At 47.3% G+C, this 25,104-nt stretch overlaps 1 protein-coding gene across 6 annotated transcripts in view; it reads right to left on the bottom strand.

Annotated features, from left to right (window-relative positions):
* PAX2 (paired box 2) overlaps nt 1–20,467 on the bottom strand; it is an 82,547-nt gene extending 62,080 nt beyond the window's left edge. For 2 of the 6 annotated variants that reach the window (XM_041461055.1, XM_041461056.1), the window contains exons 1-3: nt 20,339–20,467; nt 16,461–16,629; nt 15,024–15,221 (exon numbers count right to left, since the gene is read on the bottom strand). In XM_041461055.1, coding sequence (XP_041316989.1) covers nt 15,024–15,221; nt 16,461–16,629; nt 20,339–20,381 — 410 coding nt within the window. In that variant the 5' untranslated portion in view covers nt 20,382–20,467. The remainder of the gene's footprint in view (nt 1–15,023; nt 15,222–16,460; nt 16,630–20,338) is intronic. The other 4 variants (XM_041461058.1, XM_041461060.1, XM_041461057.1 and 1 more) reach the window with 2 other exon arrangements.
* Nucleotides 20,468–25,104: the final 4,637 nt, after the last annotated feature.

Here is a 25,104-nt window from a genome sequence, read left to right as displayed (position 1 = left end):
TATTGAATAATGATGTCAGGGATTGGGTTGTTTGACTGGGTAATGGCCTCTTTTCAGTGTTGTAAGTGAATGTGTCCTTCTCCTGTTTCCCTGTCTCGCTGGGGCAGGATCACTTACACTAGGTGATTCCTTAAGATGCTCACATGCACTAAAAGAATATCCCTTTGGTTCACGAGCTCTCCCTGCCCGCGGGGTATGTCTCTCGTGTGTGTGACACGTGGGGTGGCATGTCTGGCTGGTTCTCAGCTGCATGCTTCAAGGTGTGTGTGTCTTCTGGTGTACTCAGGGATTTTGCTAAGACCTTTCAGTTATGTTTTTGGATAAGGTTCTTCACAATTACGTGCAAGACAATTCTGTACAGTTTCAAATAGATTTGACTGAGTCTGTGAATGGACCTATAAATTACTACAAGTCTTCAGTGAAGTGCACGCTTGCCTTTGCAAGGGTCTTCTTGTGTGACTTTCTACATTAATGCATAGAAGGGCATCTGTGTCAGTTAACAGATGCTTCTGATCTGTGTGTGACTGACTAGCAATGTTCCCAAGTCTGAACTGACCTGGGTCTCCCATATATGTAAGAAAGAATGGGATTCTGTGTCAGCAGCATTTAGCAGTAAATATATGTGTTCAGAAATTTTAAACGTACAATGAATCTCTGGGTTTGTGCAATGGCTTCTGACTTGTGTGGGTATTGTGCAGTAATGCTTTAAGACATTGTGGCCACATTTGGTCCCTTGGAAATGAACAGGAGAGTTCAGTTATTTTTCAGCTGATGATTATGTGTCATTGCTGCATGAATTTATTTGCTCTGCACAGGCAATGTGTCTGGCACTGGGCCTGTTCTGTCCTTCCTTGGCCATCAGGATTTAGCCTAGCAGCAGTCACATCCAGAAAAAGTCTATGAAAAAGGCTGTGAAAGATCCAGAAAACTTCCAGAGAGAGTTTTCACTTGTACCCTCTCATCAAAATATCTCATCAGGGAAAGATCTATGACCTCTCTCAGTCAGGCCGTCTATATGGCTGGGATTTAGCAAGCCAGTGAATTTAGCTTATATTTTTCAGTGAGGTTGCTAACAGGTAACTCCTTACTCATCCTTGTATTAGCTCAGGCCTTGTTACTTCCCTTGGTCTCTTGTTTGTGATCTCACACTCTTTTCCCCACTTTCTCCACCATATTCTGGCCTGCATTTGACCTTGAACAGATTACATGATCCTTAGCCCAACCACTGCTTTACCAGATCCCACCCCTCGCACTGGGGTAGCAGCATCAGGGTAATAGGGAGAAGGGAAAAAAATGAGGGAGTGAGGAAAGGAGAGAGGGAGGGAAAGAGGGAGAGAGACCTGTTTGAAAAATAATTGGAGGCTGTTAAACAGAGGAGCCCAGCATATCACTCTAGTAATGGAAATAAATTCCATTGTATTTGCATTTTAATTTTCCACATAAACAAAGGCCCGGAGTGAGCTGGCTTCGCCAGAATCACCGGCCAGAATTTAATTAGAAATGAAAAGTTTATAGGGTCCTCTTTAATGCGATTAATGCACAGTTAACATTTATCACATACATATGCTGGAATCGCCTTTTTTAAGCAACCACCGGCCATGAAATGAATTTCTTTTCAACTTTTTTAGCATGCGTGAGGAAGGCTGTCTCTGGTGAGGCGGTCCAGTGAGCACACTCCTGACAGCTTGGTAAACTGCAGCCCACAGAGGCTTAGTAGCCCCCATCCTCACTGAGGAAAGTTCAAGGTGGCTTAGAGGGAAGCATGGTCTAGTGGTTAAAGCCTGAGGTTGGGAGTCAGGGGATCTGGGTTGTATTCCCAACTCTGCCACATGCTCACTGCATGACTGACTTGCTCTCAGCGTCTGTTTCTCTGGGTGTTAAAAATAAAAGAGAAATCAGCTGGAAGAAGATATCTCAGCTCCAGACCCCTCCGTGTCTCAGTCTCTCCAGCAACTTGCCCAGCCCTGTTGTATGGGATCTGGATTGCATCCTGTACTGTGCTGACCTCTCAGCTCTTCTCCCTGTGCCTGAGCATTCCTATGCCAGCTGCAGGGACAGGGGAATACCACAGAGCTTGCCTGATGTGAGAGGCTGGGCCTCCTGCAGGGACTTCTTTACAGTGCCCCAGCTGCCTGCACATTCATATGCATCTCACATGAGCATGAGTTCCTGTGGATCTCACATTGCTTCTGTGAGATACGCATCTTCCTGCCGAAGAGCATGAGTCAGGAGTGGAACAAACTCTACCTTTGCAGTGTGGGAGCCCCGGCAGCCCTGCCACGAGGATCTGTATTCACTGCTGAGACAGCTTCATGTTCCTTAAGGGGATCCCAAACATGCCGGTTTAGTCCAAAAAACTACTAAGAACAGCTTGTGAGATACTGGGTCCAGCAAGCCTGAACTTCAGATACTAACATAAACCTACTCAGGAGCAGCTACCAGCCCTCCTTGTGGAAGGGTTAATTATGACTCAGTCACCCTGAGAGGTTGCCCTGTGAATGCTTATAAAAAGCTTGAGCTTGTCTGCACATGGATGCCAGGGAAAGCAAGTCTAAACAAAGAAAAATTATCAATATCCTTTCATTGCAGAGCTACAATGAGATAAAAGGCCAAAGGTGAACACCTCCCTTGTTAATCTGTGCCCTTGCCAGAGCCAGAAGGGTATCAGACTTGTCACCTCCCTGCCTCGTCGTGAGTCCCAGAGGAGATCATGGTCCCTTCCCTATGCCCCCTTCCCTGCTCTGGCTGTGTGGCAGACAGCCCCACTCTACTCTCACACTTCCTTTCCAGTCTTGCAGACAAGCAGAGTAAATAAACCAGGCCCATGGACACAGAGTGTTAGCATGTTAGGGACACAGCAGGGGAAGGAGGAACATGAAACCTCTATTGATCCCTTGAGGAATGATGTCCCTTCCTTATCTTATCAGATTCTCTTCACTCTTCAATTATAGCGTGTTGAAATTGGCCTCTTAACCCAAACAAGATAAGCTGGGTAATGAGGAAAAGAGTGCAAGGGGAAGGGAGAGGGGAGAAGGGCAGAGTCCAGTGCATTAAACTATAGCTATAATTAGAAATATCTCGTTTTGTGTAATCTCCTCTGCCCCCGCTATCCCCAGGTATCCTCTTCTTGCATCATGTATCAGGTGAACTACCACACATCCGCTCCCCGACAAATGTATCATTCCATGACAAATGTATCATTCCATATATGCCCCTCATTCCCTCGGTCGCACTTGGTACCCACAACAGGCACATGTCCCTACCTTTGTGCATGACATTTTCTTTTGTATATGTATTTGCCCTGTTGTACACCTTTTGTGTTCACACATGTCAGCAGATGCCACTTTGTCATACACACGCTTGCACATGTGTTTGTGTTAGTGGTGCTGCCCATCTCACCACCTGTGTTTCCTCAGCACATTGGTGGTACAGCTCCCAAAGCACCTTATCCCCACATCTGTCCAAAAGAACTGCTGGTGAAGATATGAGCACTGTTAGGACTCCCCCCTGCATCTGCTTAGAGCCATAGTCCATCAGTGCATTTACAAGACTCTCTGGCCCTCGGGAAGCAGTGGCACAGAATCCCCAGCAGAGTCCCACCGTATTGCTGTGCCTTTGCTCACCACTGTGACTCCCTGCATGTAACTGCAGAGTTGCGATGTTTTTTCCATGGATAAGACTGTTCTTAGTTCTTACACAGACCAATAATACCTACTTCCTAAAAGTCTATACTCCCAGCTGGACATGTTGCCCTAGTGATATGCCCAGTGCTCCTCCTGGTACACATGTCATGGGGTATAGGGCATGTCTCGCCCAAATATCCATTACAGAGAAGATTGTCTATTGGAACAATAGAGACTCAAAGGTTTATCTGCACAAAGGCACCCAGGTTTCCATGCTCAAATTACTTCACTGTGCACAGAGTGATCCTGGAGCATATTCAAGAGGTGCAGAAAGTGCTTTCATTTTGGAAGGTGGTGCTCTGAGCAGTGCTAAGGCTTCATTTACAGGGCTGGCATCCTCCTCATGCATGCATGCTTCAAAAGACTGTGTTCCCCAGGATCACTTTATCCCTTGTCTTTCACAGTGCCAGGGGCATTTCCTTGTACACACATCCACCTGAAATGGACCACACTCCCTTCCATTTCATGTCACCCTCTGACACCACCTCTCCCTTTTTTTTCTGTGGGGCATGAAGAGCAATAGGTATACCATAGACATGTATTTTTCTTTAAATATTTGCAGGTCACAAAAACTCAAGTAAACTGCAAAGGGGGTTTACAAGCATGGTACTCGTCTTTTACAAATTTCTTTGTGCTTTCTCATGTGCAAGCATACAAACTCATCCATGCAGTTCCTCCCTGCTCTCCAGCCTGCACCCCTCACAAGAAGCTGCATGCAGCCAGATCCACTTACTCTGTCCCCATCCTGTCTGCCTTCATACTCACAGACCCTAAACTCAGGCACACATGTAGCCTGAAACTGTTAAAGCCACATAAGGGAGTTGGATGTTAATACTGAATGACTCGGCATCTTATTTGGCACAGTGGCCCAAACTGCCTTCTGGAGAGCCGCAGCGGGTCTGATTTTGACGGTATACAATTCAAATCTGCTTTAGCCTTTCACTCCATCCTTATCTCTTGCTCTTTCCTTATCCAACCCACCCAACTGTGCTCTCTTCCTGTTCTGGAAACTTCATGTTGTGGCTCATCTGTCAGAAATAGTACTACATATATTGTCTCTTTTAAACTTTAAATTTGCTTTTTGTTCCATAGACAAAGGGAATTTGGGACATTGCGCATTTTCCACTCTGCCTCTGCTTACACTGCCTTGGCACATTTGTATGTAGTGTATCCCTGAAATACACTTCCCCATGCACTTGGTTTGCAAACATTTTATCCTTTTCTTCAGAAATGTTATTCGTGCCTTTTCTCTTCTCTTATACATCCCCTCCATTCACATTGATTTTATAAATGAATATATACTTTTGTGTATGTGTAATTTATGTATAAATGTTTAATTTTTCATGTTCAAAACTCTGCAGTTAAACAACAAAGAAGTGGCCTAAATTTAGGGAAATATTAACAGCAGGCACTATTACCTAGCTAAATCATGCAGTGGTCTTTCTTTGTAGAGGCAGATGACCAAAACTTGTTCTTAAAAGAATTTTTAGAGAAACATGGGTATACTGAAAGGCAGTAATCCCTTTAAGAAGAGCCCAAATCTTAGTGCTCAAAGAATCTAGTGCAATTTTAAAGTGAGAGCTTGAAAGTGGGTAGTGGGGTAATGATGTTGCTGTTGTATTTTGGCCCAGCTTGAAACAAATGAGGATTGATTTTGGGAATCAAAGGGCTGTGATATTATTCCTTCCTGACCAATGAAATAAGTGCTCTTTTTGTTCCCAGAACTATGCAAACTACCCTGGAACTAGAGGTGGTACATGGCATCCTGCCTGACAGATACGTGAGGGTTTCTTTTGTAACTTTGCTGTCTGGTTGCAGTCTCTGCTTTTCCTTGTGTAAATTAACAAGCAAACATCAGTCTGCTTGCAAAACATGGGTACCACCCTTCTCAAATGAAATATAGTGATGGGCATTTTGAGCAGAGCTGATCACTAATCTTGAAGCAATTTGTCTTCCAAGAAGAGATGGCTATTTAACCCTTATGCCTTGGACCCATAAGAGAGGGAAGAACTCTTACCTCGGAAGGAGGAGGATCTGTTGAAAATGGAGCTAAACATAGAATAGTGAATTTTCCCCCAGGAGTGAACAATTATTAGAGGCAAACTCCATCCTACCTGTGTATATGTGCATGTGTTACGGAATTGCTGGAAGCCTGGGGAGCAGTATTCTGTGCAGGTTTTAGAAATGCTACAGGAACTGCAGATCTAAGGGTGACAAAAGCAAGAAATGTCCTATTTCTATTTTTCATAGAGGCAGAGACAAGCCACCAGAATCTCCCTTCCTGAATTAACAGTGAGGTTTGGGTAAATTTTTCATATACAGCATTTTCTGGGAAGTGTATCTGTGTACTCACAGTCTGTTAGCTCAGGCTTTTGGCACATCACTCTTCCTCCTCTCTGTCAAAACTAGTACACACATAAATCCCAAGCCAGACAAAGGACAAAGGAATATCCTTCCCTGACTGCACTGAGCTCCTGAATATGCTTCCTTTTGCATACCAGCATTTTGTGTCACCATCTACGTGCCTGCTCAGAGACACATGCTCTCTACCATATACCAATATGTAGTATCCAACCAACAGGCACATTTTCCCAAAGGTACCTATCTGCCTTGCACTTAGAATCCCTGTGTAAATGTCCTGTAGAAAAAAATGCCGTATAATTCAGATTTTTTGTTTCTCATACCCACCTCTGAACACACCAATCTTTCAAATCTGCCTCCTATATACTAATGTACCCTCTACACTCCGTCTATGTCATCGCTCCTCCTCAATGTCTGTATGGACAGACATATTCTCTCCATATGTCTCAAACATTTCATGCATATATCCTGTAATTCTTCATACCCCAACCACAGCTATTCCTCTCCTATGGCTCCAAGATTGAACTATTGTGTTGTCCATTTCCCGGTGACAAGGGGTCTAGTTACAGGGTTATTGATTAGTTTTCATGCAGACAGATGGATCTGCCTTGGTCTCCCCACCAAAATCCACCTCTGTATGGGCTGATTGTCACTGCTCCAGGGATAGGATTTCACCAGGAGACCACCCTCCATGCAAACATCCTTCACCCAGGCCACGGATGGTAATAAATGGAGTCAGGCTGAGCCATAATAAAAGCAATTGAGTGGGTTACCTGTGCAGACATGAGATTTATACCTCCTCATATTTGATGTGATTGTTTTATTGAGTTCTCAGTGCAGTTAGGATGCCATTTATTTATTTATTTATATGCCTACTTATCATGGAAGAGGGGGGAGGCTCTTTCAGCCTGGCTGGTGTGCAGCCTCTGTCTTGTCAAATATGAGCCCATAGAAAAGGACTCTTCAGTTTTGCTCTGCTTTTTACCTAGACTTGGACTTGATGAGTGAGCCCTTCCCACATATCTCATTTCCTATGACAGACAAAGATGTTTGTTTCAGGACCCCTGAAACTTTGAGGATTGTCTGAATTATGAGCCTAGTAGAAGCTAAGGGGCTGGTGTAAACCAAGACATGTGTATATGCTGATTTTCTAAAAGTGCCTCTTGAAAGAAATTCCTATTTACGCTGTGCCTGTTTTGGACAATGGTTTGTGATCTATGCACAGAGCCTCTTTATGCTATTGCAATAGAAATAGTAAGCACTGGCATTTCTTCTGACTCTGTGATCACATGTAAGCATTGAGAAATATTAGCAGGTGTAAATTGATTGGAAATGAATATTTGTAAGTGCACCCTGAGGAATCTGGAAACCAAGTGATTAGATTTGTGATTTTCAGCTGGGTAGATAGCCATATAAGTGCTGCAAAATCAGCCCTCAGTTACTGGCAATAGAGAAAATTGGAGGCTAGTGCTGAATATCATAGTGTCTAGTATTTCATCACAAGCCTAACCATGGCTTTTTGGGTTTTTCAGCTCCTCCAGTCAAGTGGTAGTATGAGAATTTCAGCTCTCATTTAATAAAGTATGTTGCCAGTGCTTGTGGGGGCTTGAAAAGGGACCTGTCAGCTCTCAGAAGACAAAGGGCTGCATTGTTAAGATGTTTTTAAAGATGCTTAATAGGAGTCAGATATCCAAATCCCCTTTAAAATTTAGAGTAGAAAAGAGAAAACAAGTGAAAACAAACCTACATTGTATTACAAGCGCTTGTGATTCTTATGACAATTACACAGTTTAGGCTCTACCTTGGCATTTTTAAACAGTTGGGACTGATAAATATGGCAATGCAGCTATAGGCTCCGATAGGTTAATTTGAATTACAGTGGAAAAAATCCTCATTCCTGTTAGTTTCAGTTTAAAAAATAATCATTTGGGAGAAGAACCTTTCTGATGCTTTCATGAGTAGTAATCATTGTTAGAGCATCTACACACAGATGGGATTTCTTAAACCCCCAGTGAGCTATGTGGATGTCAGACCAATGGCAAATGCTTTAAGAAGTCTCTAGCTTTCCATTTATAGAGACCAGCAGCAAAAGTGTGATGTCTAAATATTTTGCTGATTTCAAGTGGAGAGCTTAAATTCCATTTGAATTTCACCATGCCTTAATTAAGGACAATGGAATCTAAGTGAAGATCAACCTTGTTTAACTGTTTTGAAATCATATCCTGTTATTCAAATAAAATGAAAATACTTTTTTTTTTTTTTTTGAATAGGCTTTGGGGTTAGAGATGGGAATTTTCTGATACTTGATATATGTCTGAAAACACGACTTTGTTTTGTATGCACCATGTCATCATATTATAAAAAGTCTAGCTGGCCTGCTAAACCATTATCTGTCTCTTTAGCCAACACAAGATTATTTCTTATTGTATATTTGCTTGTTATTAATGCCACCTACTTACATATTTTCCAAGAAATCAGGAATTCCTATGGGATGCAATTCCACATTTTAATGGACCTCCATATCAGAGGATACCTTCTGCTACCATTTAAATGTTTCCTTTCTTATTTGCCTCCCTTAATTCCTGCCTATAGTGCTTTGTTTAAATGTGATCATTCCTTTCCTTTTGGAAGGACTGTGCCCTTCAGATCACTATATTGTTCTCACCCCATCGTCATTTCTTGGCCAAGCCACTTATATTTTCTCCTCTTTTCTCCCAAAGTCAAATGAGTTTTTTCCACATAATACTGATTCTGGTAAGTGAGGTTTAGCTCCATAAGAGTCACTCACCCAGCACAGAACTGCAGCTACCTCTATGGCAGAATGCAGCAATAATTCAGTAGTTGCAAAAGCTTGAAAATATTTAACTTCCAGCAAAAATCAAGCTTTTTATACATCTATAGAAAAAGGAAGGGCTGGGATTTTTAGGTGATAAAGGGGCCGATACGGTTCTGAACTTCAAGGTTCACAGAACAGGGAGTTCAAAACTTCCCAGGCACAACCAATTCTACTTGCTGACTGGCTCTGTTGAGCTAATATCTCTGCAATATGAAAATCAGAAAAAATGCAGCTAGCTTATTGTACTTCCCCCCATACAACCTTCCAATGGCCAGATATGATGAATAAGACAAAGAGAAATGCTGTGAGCATTCATTTACTCTTTCAGCTGCAGTAACATTGTCTGTAACCTCTGCTTTATGAGCCTGTCCTTTATTTGCAATGATAAAAAGAAGATAATACCAGGTTTGTGTCTGATGGAAAAGAGTCTGAATTTAAAGGAGTATATTCCCTGTAATGAAGCCCTGTGTGACCCGATTACATTCTTTGCTCTGCTGAAAGCAACTGGCAGTAGAAGTCTTCTACCTCGAGAGCGTGCCCCCATGCAGGAAACTGCATAGAAACCTTAGACTCAGCATCAGCTGGGAGAGAGGATTCCTGCTAGAATCCTGAGTTTCTTCCATGTGCACTAGGAAATGCCAGTTTACAAGTCCCGGTAATCTCCACTGAGCACCGTCGGACAAGTTTTCTTCACTCCTCCCTTGCACCAAAACAATGTCAGACAGAGGCAAACCCAGTCTATCTGACAAGTCGAGTATTTGGTGTCTATATTGAGAAAACTGACTTGTGCCTACTAAATACCAGCAGTGGTGATAGGTTTGTGTGACATGCACACCCACACACATGCTTGCAGGTTAAAACTCAGGCAGTTCACCCCAAGTTCACTGCAGACAATGCAGTTGTCACTGCATTTGATCACTATGAACAAGCTGCCATTAGAGATACCCTGTACTCTTCCAGCTTCTCCCTAGACTCAATATCTCTCTTCCAAGAATTCCAGATTTGTTCAGGGGGAAGGAAAACCAAGGAGATTCACAGTAACTTTGGTGGGATGTCCTTTGGGGAATTTTCAAGTGCTGCTGGCTAGCGAGGGTAGCTCAGAAAGCTGTTTGTGTAATACTGATTTCTTCTGCATACAGCACAGCCCCTGCTCTAATGTGCCTTCTTCTTGCCAGACAATTGTTTGTCTCGAAATGTTACATTTACCTCAATTGCATGAGCTAAAGCCTCAGCTGATGTAAACCAACCTAGCACCAGTTTTGAACTTTTTATTGTTATGTGTTGAACTCAATGGAAATTTTTAGTGAAAGATCATATGGAGTTTTACAAAAGTAACTAAAAGCTGTTATTTTCATTTTACAGATGGCAAAACAGCCTTCTAAGGAGTCCGTGTGACCTGCCTAAGATCAGTCAGAAAATTAATGTCAGAACTGGTAAGAGAAATCTGATCTTCGAATATGCCATTCTTTGCTCTAAACTACAGGCTGGCCTGCAGCCACTGAAATTGGCCGTATGCTCAAAAATATTTCAATGTACAAGTATATTTTACTGGTCCTTATAACGCACGTCAATGTATGTGTCTTTCCATATGTATTTTAAAAACACATCATTACTGGAGACTTTAACTAGGCATCATTAGTCAATTGCTATATCGTGAAAATGGAAACATCTCCCTAAACCATATGCTTAACTCTAGAAATTAATGGATACCCAATACCTAAGAGAAGATCGAAAAAGCATCCAGCAGTTTGACGGAGATAATATATCCACTAAACTCTGTTCTCTGCCATGGGGTATTAGTTAGGTCTGTTCTCAGGAACTCAGGGTCCAAAGTGTAACCAGAAGACTGACTGAACTCTGAAATGCTTTGCCTTTGGCATGCGTTGGCTAAGAACTAACTGGGAGTTCCCAGTACTGAACCTGGCCATCCAACAACTGGGATAGAGGTGCAAATCAGAGGGAGGTTGTTTTGCTTTGCCTTTCTGAACCTCATTCATTAACCCAAGATATTTCATTAATTTAAGAGAAGCAGGAAATAGTGCTTAAACAACAATTGCATAACTTAGAGTACCGTGAAAGTATGCCCGTGAGGTGCTCCCTCCTGTTCCTACTAACGTCCACTGTGTAATTCAGATTTCTCTGGGATGATTACCATCTCATGAAATTTATGTTCTTAGGTGAACTATATGTTCTGCTAAACAAAGGAAAAGTTCTCACTAGCATCTGCCCAAGTTCATTTTTGGGAGACTGCCACAAGGAGCATCTACATTTAACAATGTCTAAATTCACTTGAAACAGTCTAATCTGAAATGACCAAAGATAACTGGTTTATAGTTAGATGATAGATGGAAAAGTTTGCGCTGGCAGAGTGCTCAAGAAGCAAGGTGCTCAAAAGATTTAAAGCATTAATTGCTTACCAAAGAATTAACAACTTCTGTCATTTGCCTGCTTCTCAATTGCATGCACTGTGTATGTGTGTGTGAGTTTACATATATACATGTACATATACATGTTTGTATGTATGTTTATGTGTATACCTACGCATAGACAATTGGTTTATACTGCACAGTACTTAAAGTATGAAGTGGGAACAGGAAAGCTGTTGGCGCAGAGATAACTGATCTCGATTCTGTCATTTCTGGTGCACTTGGCTTATGAACTCATATACTCTCTAGATTTTTCCCGTAATTAAAAGAAATCTACTGTGTAGCAGAAGACTTTAATGTTTTTTCCTGAGTCTTGACAGGGTAGTTAAGTCATGTTTTTTTTCACTAGAATTTGTATCTACCCTTTGTCTGCGTGAGTTTGGAATGAAAAAGTTTCTGACAAAACTCAGAACTAAATAACATGTTGTCCCAAAAGTGTCCTGCTATTCTCAGTGCAATAGTGACAGACCACTGCAATGTAGGCACACAGAATTAAAAAAAATTTTTTTTTAAATTTTAAAGTGCTTAAGGGAGAATTTTAAAACTGAATTGAAACTGTTGTTCTTAAGTCTCTCACCTGAAGACCTTTACTAATGTTAGACTAATTCTCAGAAAGAAAATAAAAGGTAATTAATACATTTTCAAAAAATCTTATAATAACCAGAAGTAATTTTTTTTCTATATACAAGGACATCTCCATTTTGAAGCACAGTATTCACAGTCTATTTAGGGATATAGGTAACTTTTCGTAAATGCCTTGCTAATTGCCTTAAGATAATGTTCCTGGATGTAGTTCTAACTGTTCTAGACACTGGGTAAAACCAGATTTTGCATTGGAAATGCCACATTTCGCAGAAGTAAGAAGACAGATATTTATTGATGGCTAGGTTTTAAAATTGTCATCTCTCTGAAGCTGCTCAGAGACTAAGTGTTAGATTAACTCCAATTTGTGATTGGTGATCAGAGAGATGAAAATTTACTGCAGGTAAGGGATTTCCTGTTACAAAGAAACTGTCCAGATTCTGTATGTGAATTTTTACAATGAGAGAGAGAAAAATGTATATTTAAATTGTGAGCTTCTTTGTGTTTTGTGAGTTCTGTGAGGTGGAGTAATGAAAGTCACTGGAGTGATGAAGCTCACGCTACTCTCCACAGCACTAGGATTGGGCCCTAATATACTCAATATTTCCTATTTCACTGCAATTTTTTCCCAGTTCGCTGTCCTGTTCTTGTCTAGGACAGACTTGCAAATTTTATTACCTGTGTTATGGGCTCACAGATGTGAGTTTTGGGGAGCTTCATACAAAGGTGAACAGTGGGAAGTTTTATCTGTATTTTTAAAAGGAATGGGGAAAGACTAGATCTTGTGAAGCTAAAATGCTCTTGAGCCTTGGGGACTACACACTCAAATGCCATTGCCATGGTGGGTCACAGCTGAGCCTCTCTAGTATAATAATACTTAGCAGTTCAAAACACTTGTCCTCAAAGTATTTTATAAGCACAATCTAACTGGCATCTGTTTCCACCTCCTTCTGAGAAAAATTAGTTTTCATATCCAGTGTGGGGAAACTGAGGTACAAAACTCCCAAAACCCTGCCGCAGACTGGTAGCACGGTGGGAGCCAAATCTGGTGCTCAGCTTTCTGCCTGGGACAGCACAACCCAGACATGAGGCACTGGGTCCAGCAAGCATAAGACTGAGACTTCAGTGACTTTTGGATGCTGAGATCCCTTAAGCTAGCTGAAGTATAAATATATGTTGGGTCTGTACATGTCATTTCTCCAAAGAGCCTATGGCCATTCCTCTGGACTTCCATACCACCAGCTCAATTCCTTACAGGGATAGCTGTCTGTCCTTCCACAGCTGCCTTTGTAAGGTGTCTGAATGTCAAACTGTTATTATTTCAATACCTGACTGAGAGAGTAACAGAGACCTGGAGGTTTTTTAGGAGGGTGTATAATTAGCCGATCAGTATTATGTTACCCTGTTCATAACTTAATAACCATTTTAATACAGATGGCACACACAGGGATAATTTCCTAGGGTAGCCTAGCAGTATATTACAGAGACAGTGTGTCTGAGGGAATCTTTCTTAGCCAAGGTACATTCTACTAGCTAATTCTACCTGCTGTTTTCAAGATGATTTGGGATAATTCCATATCATTTGCAAAATATTAAAACCCATTTATATAGGATGCCAGATTTAGAAATACACAGTCTGAGTTATTAGACATATTTTGATAAATCTGCCATGAAAAGTGCAAGACAAAAAAATACCACTGTTTTCCTTGCTATTTATTTTTGCTTCTCTTGCTATAAATACACCAGGTTTTGGTTTTGATTTTGGTTTTTTAAATCTGGCTAAATTTGTTATATATCAAAAAGGCCAGTATAGGGATTTGTGCATTTTATCTATGTAAACACTACAAAAGCCTGCATGCTTATTTACACATACCCTGTGTATATTTATTTGGCTGGGAAGAGCCATACATTTGGAATTGCATCCAAAATTTAGTGTATTTTTACTCTGTTGGTGAGGTATTTCATGCCTATGTATACTCTGTTTCTAGAGGTTGTATTTCTGTGGGCACAGTCAGGGTATCTGTACATACATAACACTAAAACGGTGTAATTACTTTTACTGTGTGCACAGGAGTGTTGTGTTGCCAAAGTGTGAAGATCTGATGTACGTTGTGTTTGAACGTGCAGGCATGTGAGCAGTCTGAGCGCTTTGACGTCTGTCAGTACGTGATTATATCTATTCCTTTTTCTCCTGCATCGATCCTGGGTTTTTGCGTGTCATATAGGTTTTTTTTTTTTTTGTCACCTCAAACCTGAGACCAAATCTGAGTCCCTCCAACAACAAAATCAACAAAATCTGCACCCTAGCAGCCGGGGGAGGAAATGGGGAAGGCGGAGGGGGCAAATGGTTCGCTAGTGCGAAATCAATTCTGCTGCTGCCCAGCCTTCTGCGAGATCAGGGATCAGACCGAGTCGGGGCCACCGGGACAGCGGAGAGCAGCGCTCCCCAGCCGGGTGGAGAACAGCCCGGCAAATTTAGCCGTTCCCTCAGGCTACCGATGGAGAGTGAGCCGGGGGAGTGGGTGCAAGGGAATCCTTCCTCCCGCGCTCAGCGGCTCGCGGCTGTGAGCCCTGCTTGGCAGAAGATGAAGGCAGCCTTTCGGCTCAGAGTTCTAATACCCTGGCAAGGCTGGAGCTCATCTACACGCCGGTAGGGGTGTTCGAGGGACACGGGAAGCCCCGGCTCCGCAGTCCCTCACCCCTCCAGCCTGAGCAGCACCCAAACCTTGCGGCAGTGCCGGCTGCTCGGCGGGAGCTCAGGTGCTCTGGCAGCAGCGCTGCCCCGGCCCCGGCTGGCCCCGGGCCGGGCGTCGGGCACAAGCTGCGGGCCTGCCGCAGCGAGCCCCGGGACGGATCCGCGCACCCGCTGCTCGGGGCGGCTGCTGCGGGAGCGGGCGGCTGTTTTCCGTCCCGCTGCCGGGAGCTGGGCTCGGAGGTCACGGCGAGGCCAGGGAACGCCCGCTGGACCGGGCCGGGGACTGGCGGGCTATGCCCACGGGTCCCGCTGCAGACAGGGGACCGCCGAAGGCTGGATCTACTCTGACCGAGGAAGGATTAGGCCGTCCTCGCTGTTGGAAGGGGGTTTATGGGGCCGTAAAGATGCGACTGGGCCGCGAGCTGCGGAGTTGCTCTTACCTGTTTATGGAGGAGACGCTGGGGACCGTGTCGTTGTCGCAGATGCCCTCGGCCAATAACCTGTCCCGGATCTCCCAGGCGAACATTGTCGGGTTTTGTCTCTTGTACTCGGCGATTTTATCCACTACTTTGGGGGTGGCCACTTTGGGTTTGGAGCCTCCGATCACGCCGGGCTTTATGCTTCCCGTCTCGTAATACCTGCATAAAATATGGTCAGTGGCCTGCCGTCCTTGAGCACCCAGAGCCTCACTGGCCCTCAGAGCACCCCGCGGCCCCTGCCCCCTGCCCCACCTCGGTTTCGACCCGCGGGTACGCGGCCTCGGGCCGTGGCCGCTCGGGCGCTGCGTATCGCCGCTTCTCGAGGCGCCAGGCGACATGACCTGGGGCTAAGGCAGTCCCTTCGTCTCTCTAGGGCTCACTCTTTTTTTTTCTTTTTTTTTTTTCCTATGTGTACGTGTGTGTGTGTTAGAAGCGAGGGGCGCTGCCTCCCCCTTCCCCCGCTTTACGCGCACACACTTCTTTTAGGCCCTGGGGTCGGGAAATTAAACAGAAACCCTCTCCCCGATGCCGCCGTCCAGAGATGAAGCCCGCCGAACGCGGGATCGGGCCGGGCGGCCGGGAAGGGGGCGTGGGGAACGGGCAGTGGCGGGCTCGCACTCCCCCGCCTGCATCTCCCAGCCGGCCGCTCCCGAACCGGGGCGCTGGCCGAGCTGCGGATGCAGGAGAACGATTCATCCCGGCCCCGGGATGCCTCTCAAGCGGGTGCTCGTACAGGGCAGCGCCAGCCCACTCCCCGCTGTCCATTAGCTGCGCTGCCGGCAGCGTTTCTGTCCCGGCCTTGGCCGGGCACGGCAGCGCGCGTAGCGCCCGCACCGGCGGCTGGGGCACCGCCGCCTGCTCACACCGCTCTGCATCCGAGCGGCCGGGCCAGGGCCCTGGCTCTCCCCGAGTAGCCCCTAGGGATATTGCACACCTCATTTGGCGATGATCAGTTACCGCGGGCATTTATTTATTTATTTATTTATTCGCCCCGTTGTTTGTTTATTTACCCGTGTATTTGGTAAAGCTGCTTACGGCTTGTTGTGAGTTAGGATTTTTTTTGTTCCTCATGGATTGGGGATTTTTGGTGGTTCTTTCGCTTTCTTTCTCCCGTCCCTTGTCTTTCCCGCCCTCCCACACACTCTTCTCGAATTATTTTGTCTTCCCAGGAGTTTTTAAACACCGCCGGTGAGGGAAGGGGGGAGGCAGGGGAGAAACACGTCCTTGCCAGCTGGAGGAGGGGGCCCTGCTCAGCCGCGGGCTCCCACTGTGCGAAGGTGCCGGGGTCGTGGCGGGGAGAGCCCGGTGCCGCGGGAAGGGCGGAAGGTCATATTGGAGCGGGGAAGGGACGTAATGTTGCAGTCTCAGGGGAGGGAAAGGAGCTGCCTCTTTCCTTACCTGCCCAAGATCTTGCTGACACAACCGTGGCTGACCCGCAGCTGCCTGGAAATGTCACAGGGTCGCACCCCCTGGTGAGCCAGCTCCACTATCCTTTGTCTCACCACGTCAGGTAGGGGCCTGCCGTTCACAAACACCCCCCCGAGCTGGTTCACACCCCCGTGCCCTGCTGGGGAAAGAGAAATAAAAAAAACACAACAACCCACGCACACCAGAAACACACCGTTAGTCGTGGATTCTTTACCACTCGCGCTGCAAATTCTCCAGTCATTACAGATGGATGGAGGTGACGGCGGGGGGTCGAGAGTGGGGAACAGGACGTGGGGAAGCGAGAGAAGATAAACAGGGAGAAGGAGAGAAAAGAGATACAAACAAGGAGAATGAGAAAATGAGAGCGATAACAAGAGGAAAGAAAAGAAAAGAAAAAGGAAGAAAGGAAGAAAGGAAAAGAAAGGAAAGAAAGAAAGAAAAAGAAAAGAAAAGAAAGAGAAAGAAAATGATGGAAAGGGAAGGCAGAATGAATTTTCCCGAGACGGAGGAACATTGTTCTCCACCTTCCCGTACGCCGCCCTCCCTCCCCGAGCCGCTCTCCTCCTGCGGTCCCGATCGGGATGCCGGAGCGGTGGATTCTCACGGCCATTGTGATGGGCCGGACATGGAAACAGCGCCCGCGCCCGCTCCTCAGCCCCAGAGCAGGGCAGCGATGCACTCCCAACTCCAGAGCTCGACCTCTTAGAGGCTCCGGGCGGACTCTGCCGCAGTCCCCTTTCTCTTTACTCCTGGGCTTTTTCTCTCATTTTCTTTCCAGGATTTTCTATCACGTTGTCAATTACAGTTCCTCGCGAACTCCGCCCTCCCTCACCCCGCGGCATGTCCCCCATGCAAGCAGTTCTATCCCGTTATTTTGGGATGCGAGTTGAAAAGACTCACAGAGAAAAGAGAAAAGGAAAGAAATGGAGGGAGAGAGATAGAAAATATTTTGTGTCCCGCAGCTGGTGTTCCTTTACAGGCAGACCCTATTTCTCATTAGCTTTCGATGTTTACAGGAAAAAAAATCCGGGAAAAAAAAAATAATAGACTCGTACTCTTCCGGGTTTGGGTTTGGTTTTTTGGGGGATTTTTTTCCCCCCCCCTACCATACAAATCTAATTCAGGGAGAAGTTAAATTCTCCGTTTTCTTCTGTTCCCCCTTTCCAGCCAAAAACCTGCTCTCTCTCAGACAGGATTGCTAGGATCGCTTTTCCCCCCCGATCTGTCTTTCTCCATTTCTAGAAATAACTTTGGGGAAAAAATAAGTATGCACCTGCTAAGAGTGGACACGAGAAACGGAGTGACGGGGATAAAGGGAAATATCTGCTTTTCGGGCGCAATAAGACAGTCGGTCGTGAATCAAAGGTCTACGTTAGAGCCGAGAGCAGTTCGCCGTTGCCAGGGCATGGGGAGATGCCCGCTCGCAGGCGGTACAGCTTCGCTGGCGCTGCTACCTGAGCGCCTCTGTCTCCGGAATATCCAGCTGATATAGCTGTGGAGTGCACTCTGTATTAAAGCTTTCCTTTCACACAACCCTAACCTCCTGTATTTTCCTCGCCAAGAGATCTTAGTTCGTTTTGCAGTTTGCTGAAAAATGATCTGTTTGTATTTTCGTTGAGGTTTTTTTCTCTCCTGCTTCTGACACTGACTTATTGGTTCTGAACTTAGTGGAAACTCTCATTGCCCTGCGATCGATCCAAGTCCTTTCGTACAAATAGAGTTTTTCCCATCTCCCCCACCCCTTCAGTAACACCTTCACACATCCCCTCCCAGCCCCATCGGCCGGGGCGCCGGCTGGCTTTTCGTCGTTCCCCGCTGAACCGGGGTTATGTTTTGCATTCTTTTGTTAGTCTTTTAAAAAACATATTTAGGGTTTCAGAGGGGACGGGGGATGTTTATCTTCTTCCACTAAAACCCGCGGGTATATATTGTTGTGTTCTTTCTCCATTTTTTCAGAAGCCCTTCTGCACATGTTGCCTCTAAAGTTACCAGATAGCAATTTCTTCGGCAACTCCATGATAAATAATTCAAAGCACCTATTATAACTCGCATTACAAAGTATTAAAGGGCAACAGATGCAAAAAGATTAAAAATTAATAATTCAAATTATTGCAGTCCGGATATTTTTCACACGGGTTTGTTCTGTTCTGCCCCGTGGTTTTCTAACATTCTTTCTATCAGAGCAGTCAGATATTTACGTGTATTTATCTGCATGTAAGTGCCGGCATCTGTATGTGCACAGACTCAGTCGTGCCGCTGTCGTACCGATCGTGTCTGTATGTCAGGAGCCTGTGCCCGCATCTCTTTACATTGCTTAATAATAACCAGGTCTGTAGCTCTAGAAATACACTTTAGGAAACGAATCAAACGTTGGTGGGGTCGTTTTGTTTTGTTTAGATTTGGTGTTCTTTGGGGTTTTTTTTTCCCCTAATCGGAAGCCAGAAATTGGTCAGGAATCTCCCTGGAGTTTTTAAAAAATCAGCGACAGTGAAATGCCTCTTTCGTCTGCTGACATGTTTCAGATCGTACTGCAGCTGGAATTACTGACATCGCGTCCCGAAACAGATCGCACCGCTGAAAATTAAAATAATGGCTAAAGCACGGAGTGTTTGCTGTTAAAGCTCTTTGGAAATCAAAACTTACATTTTAAGCAATGTATTCTGGAAATCAGTTATTAGGAAACAGAAAGGCAGTTACCTACGTCCGCGTTTGGGGATTTAATCGTGGGCTTGTATTTCGGCACCTTCCTTCTCAAGGCAAAATCGGGATTTTTTTAAAGTTCAAGCATTTCCATTTTCTATCTTTTCGATTTGTGTTTTATGCAGTGGGCAGGGCGTGTCCTCAAAAGTTTCGGTGTCAAAAGTTACAAATTGCTCTTAATTATTCATTTCCTGACTCAACATACTCTCAGTCTCGGTTTTCTATTTGTATTTTTTTCTTCTTCAATTTAAATCTCGGAATTATTTTCTCTCCTGCGGTTTAATTAAAATCACTGGAAATTCCTTGTTACAGTCCCTGGTAAAGGAGGTTTTTCACGTTCCTTCGTCCCCCTCTTAAGAAAACCTTTTAAAATTGAAAAATGTAGCATGAATGCCCTTCCTCTGTACCAGGATTGTATTTAAAATTCACACCGGGTATCTGGTAAATAAACCAGGAGGGATCGTGACTTCTTGGGAGCCTCCAAAGCCACTTCATCTCCCTGCCATACAATTGTCCTATTTTTCCCGCAGTCCAACCTTTCGCCAAACGAAAACGACTCACAGAACAGCCACCGACTAACCCGCCATTAATTCGAAACTGGCGTCTTCCCTCTCTGCCACCGAAATCCAAAATCAAAGCAAACAGCATCGCATCGCGGGGCAGTCTGGGGGGTTAAAGCCGCGGAGCGTTGCGGGGAGTCCCGGCCCGGCTGGGCACGGACAGGGAAAGGGCCCGTCCCGGGGGCTGACACGAGTCAGAATAAACTCTTGTTTTCTGAGGGGCGATGGAGAAAGTGTATTTGCGGAGCACAGCTCTGGTTCGAAGGGGGCTTTTCTTAGCGCTCTCAGGGCACGCAGCACAGGCACAGCAGCGCTCAGTCCCCTGCCCTCGGACTGGGGGTCCTGGCCCCCGCCCCACTGCCGGCACGGAGCTCTGCTCCCCTCAGCTCGGGGCTGCCCGGCATCCTTGCTCTGCAGCTCGGGCCGGCAGTATCCGTCCTGCCTTCTGAACGCCTCTCTGAGCCCGGTAGCGGCCAGGGTGAAAAGGTGGACCTGGAGGAGGATCAGGTGAGGAAGGATGGTTGGGGAAGGAAGAATGAAGGGATGAGAAAGGGACAGCAGCGGAAGGAGCCGGGCTCCAGTACTCACGGTGCATTGCTGAGAAGGGGTCTGCTTTGCAGTGCATATCCATGGGGAGGCAAAGGAAGGGGAAGAAATCGGCTGAAGCCGCCGTGTCGCCTCTAAAACTCAACTTCAAGACTTAGGGGAGAAAAAAATTGGAAAAAAAAAAAAAAAACGGAAAACAAAACAAAACAAAAAAGCACACGAGGAGAGGAAAGGAGGGGAGCGGCGGGATGCGCTGGGCCCCCGGCCCGGCGGAGCGGGCAGCGAAGTACTTTCCGAGGGGCGGGAGGGCTGCGCCGGCCGTGGGGGAGTCAGCAGAGTCCGTGGGAGCGAGGGACTGGCGGCGCCGGGGGGCAGGTGGGTGTCATGGCTGGGAGGGCTCAGAGCATCCCCGGCGACGGGGAGGGGGTGCCGGAGCAAGGTGCGGCCGGCGGCCAGGCGGCAGAAGGCGCAGGAGGACGCGGCTCTCCCTCCTCCTCCTCCCGCGGTCCGGGGCTAGTTCATTTAAGTTCAAAGCAGAGTAGCAATCCCCGGGAAAGCGGCGAGCGGCGAGCGGGCGCGACCCCTCCTCTCGGCCGGGCGGCGGATCCGGCGCCCGGCGGACTTTCGCCCGAGGTGGGAAGTGCTTGCGAGAAGCCGGGGCCGGAGACTGGAGCCTCCGCTCCCGGTGTGTGTCTCTCTAAAAGCCGCAGCGCCCTCAGCCCCCCGCCCGCCTCCCCGGAGATGGATGACTTGTCAGACAAAGGCAATAGATTCCGACACTCTCTGATTCGCCAGCGCGCCGAGCCGAGCGCGGCCAGGAGAGGAGAGGGGAGAGGAGAGGAGAGGAGAGAGAAGAGGGCCGGGCCGGCGGAGCTCAGCGCGGGGGGGGCCGTTGCCTGCGGGACCGGCGGCGGGGGAGCCCCGGCCGCGCGCTCGGAGCGCCCCGGGCCGTGCGTGTGCGGGGCGGCGGCGCCCCTGCCCGGCCCGCGGGAACGGACGTGAGCCCCGCTTTGTTGTCACGGCTCAGGATCCTTAACTCGCTTATTTAACACAAGCACACACGCCTTGCTAGTTTCACCTCCCTTCTCACGCTCCGCTTTTTTAACCGGAGACTTTACTCGGTGTAGAGCGGGACAGGAGGGGGATTCGATACACATCAAGGCTTCCGTGGTGTGCGGCTTAGTGTGGGAGAAAAAAAGAAAGGAGGTGAGGGGGAGAGAAGAAGGAAAAGAAAAAGGAGAGACACAGAAAGAGAGGAATGTATAAAAAGGAGAGGAAAGAAATATAAATAGAAGCCAGACAGAAAGAAAGAAAGAAAGAAAGAAAGAAAGAAAGAAAGAAAGAGAAAGAAAGAAAGAAAGAGACATAGAAAGAGCAAGCAAGCTTCTTGCACCTCTTAAAAACCAAGAGATTAGGCCCGTTTCGGTCATTGCAAAGTTTTCCCTCACATGCATTTGGGGAAATAACAGCAAATCCAGCCTCACACTTTCCACATCTCTGCTGCCTCTCCCACTCTCTCTTCTCTCTCTCTTTTTTCTTTTTTTTTTTTTTTTTTTTTTTTTTTTTTTTTTTTTTTTTTTTTGTGTGTGTGTGTTAGAGTGGGATTTTTAAATTATTTTACAAATAAGTCTGCTGCTAAAACAGACATGGCTTTGACCTAGCAAAGAAATATAGAGCAAATAAGAAACACCTTCGTAGGGTAATAACCAGGGGCAGAAAGGCAAGACAGAAATTGCTGTGAGCTCAATTTTGATTTTCAAACTTGAGAGTTTACCATCACCTGAAGTATACTTCCTTCTCTTTTCTTCCTTCATTCTTCCTATCCCTCTGCTTATCTGTCACAAAACAGCCCCCCCCCCTTTTTTTTTTTTCCCTAACCGCTTTAAGTAAAGAATGTCTGAGAGATCTTTATGAAATATTTTCCACTGTCTCATAAATCATTTTGGCACTTCGGCTGATGTTTTATCTTTCTCTCTCCTCTCTCTCTTTCCCTTGTGTGCAAAAGAAGGGATGATTTGGAAAAGAAAATTTTTTGTTACACCACGGGGATTACATAGAAGTGAGTCCTCTGTGACTGCGGGGCTGCGCTGCGGACAGGCGCGGCGGGCACGGCTGAGGCGGCCCTGCCGCCCCTGCCAGCAGCTCCTGCGCGGGGTGAATTTCCCATGGGACTGGGGGCTCCGCGCTGCCCGCTCAGGATCTGCGCTGCCGCCCGCCTGGCGAAGGCAAAGGCTCGGCTCCGTCTCTCCGGGGGAACTCCCTCCGCACGCCAAACCGAGGGCGGCCGCTGCTTCCCTCGGGCTGCCCCGCTGCCGGGCCAGGGCGCCCTGCTCACCGGGGACGGGCCGTGGCTCTGACCCGCCGGCCGCAGCTCGCCCACCCGCCAGGTCCCCCATCAGCGTTCCCGCCCCGGGCCCGGGCCCGGCCGCGGCGGGACCGCCCCGCGCAGCGGCTGAGGGGCGGCCGGGCTCAGGTGCGGGGCGGCGGCGCTGCCCGCCGCGGCCTCTAGATGGAGCCCTCCGGTCGCTTGGCTGAGCGGAGACGAGCCGGCGGCGGGCCCGGGCCGCCGCGATCCCGCCGGGATCCCCGGCATGGCCCGGCCCGGTCCGGCCTGGCCCGGCACGGCACGGCACGGCACGGCCCGTTCGCGTCTGTCGGTGGGACAACTGTAGCTGTCGAATTCCCCGGGTAGCAGAGTCCCCTGTTCACGGCGGAGCCGGGAGCCCGCTTGTCGCCGCTGAGGGGAACCCCTCTCGCCACTCGGCGCCTCTCGCCCTGCCCGTCACAACTCTCCGTCACCGACCGGTCTCGGTCGCTTCTCGTCTTCCAGCAGTCACCCCCGGCCTTGCTCCCTTCCGCCCCAGGCAGCCCCGATTGCCCCGCGCTCTTGGGGCCGTGCTCAGGCACACAGCCGAGCACGGGAGGTGCGGCAGGAGCCCCGGCAATGCCGGGTGGAAGGGAGGGAGCTCCCTGCGCCTGCACTAACGCTTGGTGAGTTCATGGACCCTCTCTCAGAGATGCTCTGAGCCTTTGTAACTGACCATTGTACGGTCAGGAGATAACAGCTTGGTGGTGGTCTGGGGCAGCCGGCGAATCCCAAACCTTTTCCCGATAATGTATTTTGCCTTAATTTCTTCACTATTTTCCCGTATCACTGAGAAGAAAGACAGGGATAGCAGGCTCGAGAAATACAAAAAATGAGCACTCTGCGACACGAAGTCTGAATCCTACGCACGGAGGTAACCCGAGTAAACCGGGGAGCCCTGAGCCTGGTAGAACAAGACAACTTTCTGAGGAGAGGGAAGGGAAGGGAAGGGAAGGGAAGGGAAGGGAAGGGAAGGGAAGGGAAAGCTCTCTGCTTGCTTTCCCCTTCCCCCACCACACATACCACAATATCACCTGGTGCCCCTTCCCACACTAGTCTTCCTGGAAGTATTGCTTTGTCAACATTTAAATCCACTGAACAATTTCTGCCAACCAAAATTAAAAATACCAGGCTGTCTGCGCGCCCCCGGGCACTGCCGTGAGCCCTGAGGGACCGGGTGAGGCCGAGACCACGGGCCTCTTTCCACTCCCATAGCTTCCCATCTATTCCACTTCACGAGCCCTGTGTGCTTATTTCCCTGTCCCACTTTAGATTAATCTTTTCTCTTTTAGTAATCTCTTTTCTTTGCTTTGCTTTGCTTTTCCTTTTTTCCCTCCTGCTTTTATTTCTTTTTCTCAAAGAGAATATGAGGATCTCCCCCTTCTTCTCTAACCCAGCCTTTCCCCCCCACCCCGCCCCCCCCGCCTTCCCCCAAGCTAGAAACATTTACACTTCAAAAGAGACGGCCGCCTCTCTGCGGAAATTTCAAGAAAAATAAACTTTTGGGGGAGTTGCAATGATAGCCATCTTTCGATCTGCTTCATTAGCCGGCTTTCTCCGTCTGATCAAGTCGAAATCTTCTCCATTGATCCTGTTTCCCACCCTTGGTTCCAATACACATAATCTCGAGGGTCCTGTCAGCTTCCCTTCGAAGTCATTTGAGTTCTCCCGAGCCGCCTTGGCTTCCCTAGCTTGCTGCCTCGCCTTGTCCCTGGGAGCCAGCTTCTACAGACACTGCTCTCGGAAACTGCTCCCCCTGGTCCTCTCTCCACTCGGAAGGGCGCTGTGCCCTGGAACAATAGGGGTCGGGAGAGGAGGAGCCCCTCGGAGGGCTCAGGCCTGGAGTAAACGCTTGTGCCTGCGATCACAGTTGGCTCCAGAGCCAGGACTTGTGCCCACGTTGGGTCTCTGTTTTCTACGATTTGTCTGTAGCCAATTATGCTGGAAAAACAGCTAAACGCGACCTATGGCCACAGGATGCAGGACGGTGTGCTGCAGAGGTAGAAGTTTTGGATTTGTACACCATGGAGATGCCACTAAGTTCTTGGCTCCACACCCTGTCTGCGTTCTTCCTCTTGTCAAGTGTGCAAACGCTTACAGCCTAAATGTTGGTACTTTGGAGGTGATTTAGCTCAACCCTTAATATTCTCAGCTACATATTTAAGAATTCACAGAATAAATCTATGCTGACCGTCTAGGTGTATTTTTCTGATGCATAGTTTCTGCGTCAACTAACTTAACTTTCAGCCTGAGAAAGTTGGTGGCGAAATCCCTGTCTGAGAAAAGATAGAGGAAGAAAATGATAACACATCCCCCCCTCCCCGCCCAAAGATGTGAGCATTTAAGGGAAGAAGTGGGCATGTGTGTGTCAGAGGGATCTTCAGGAGGGGGACGCTTTGATAAAACATTCCTGGACGACTTTTTGGGTGCTTTGTCTCAGGAG

This window comes from Pyrgilauda ruficollis, unplaced genomic scaffold (assembly GCF_017590135.1).
Source record: "Pyrgilauda ruficollis isolate IOZ18807 unplaced genomic scaffold, ASM1759013v1 scaffold15, whole genome shotgun sequence".
NCBI lineage: Eukaryota > Metazoa > Chordata > Aves > Passeriformes > Passeridae > Pyrgilauda > Pyrgilauda ruficollis.
This window is presented reverse-complemented; position numbering and strand designations above follow the sequence as displayed.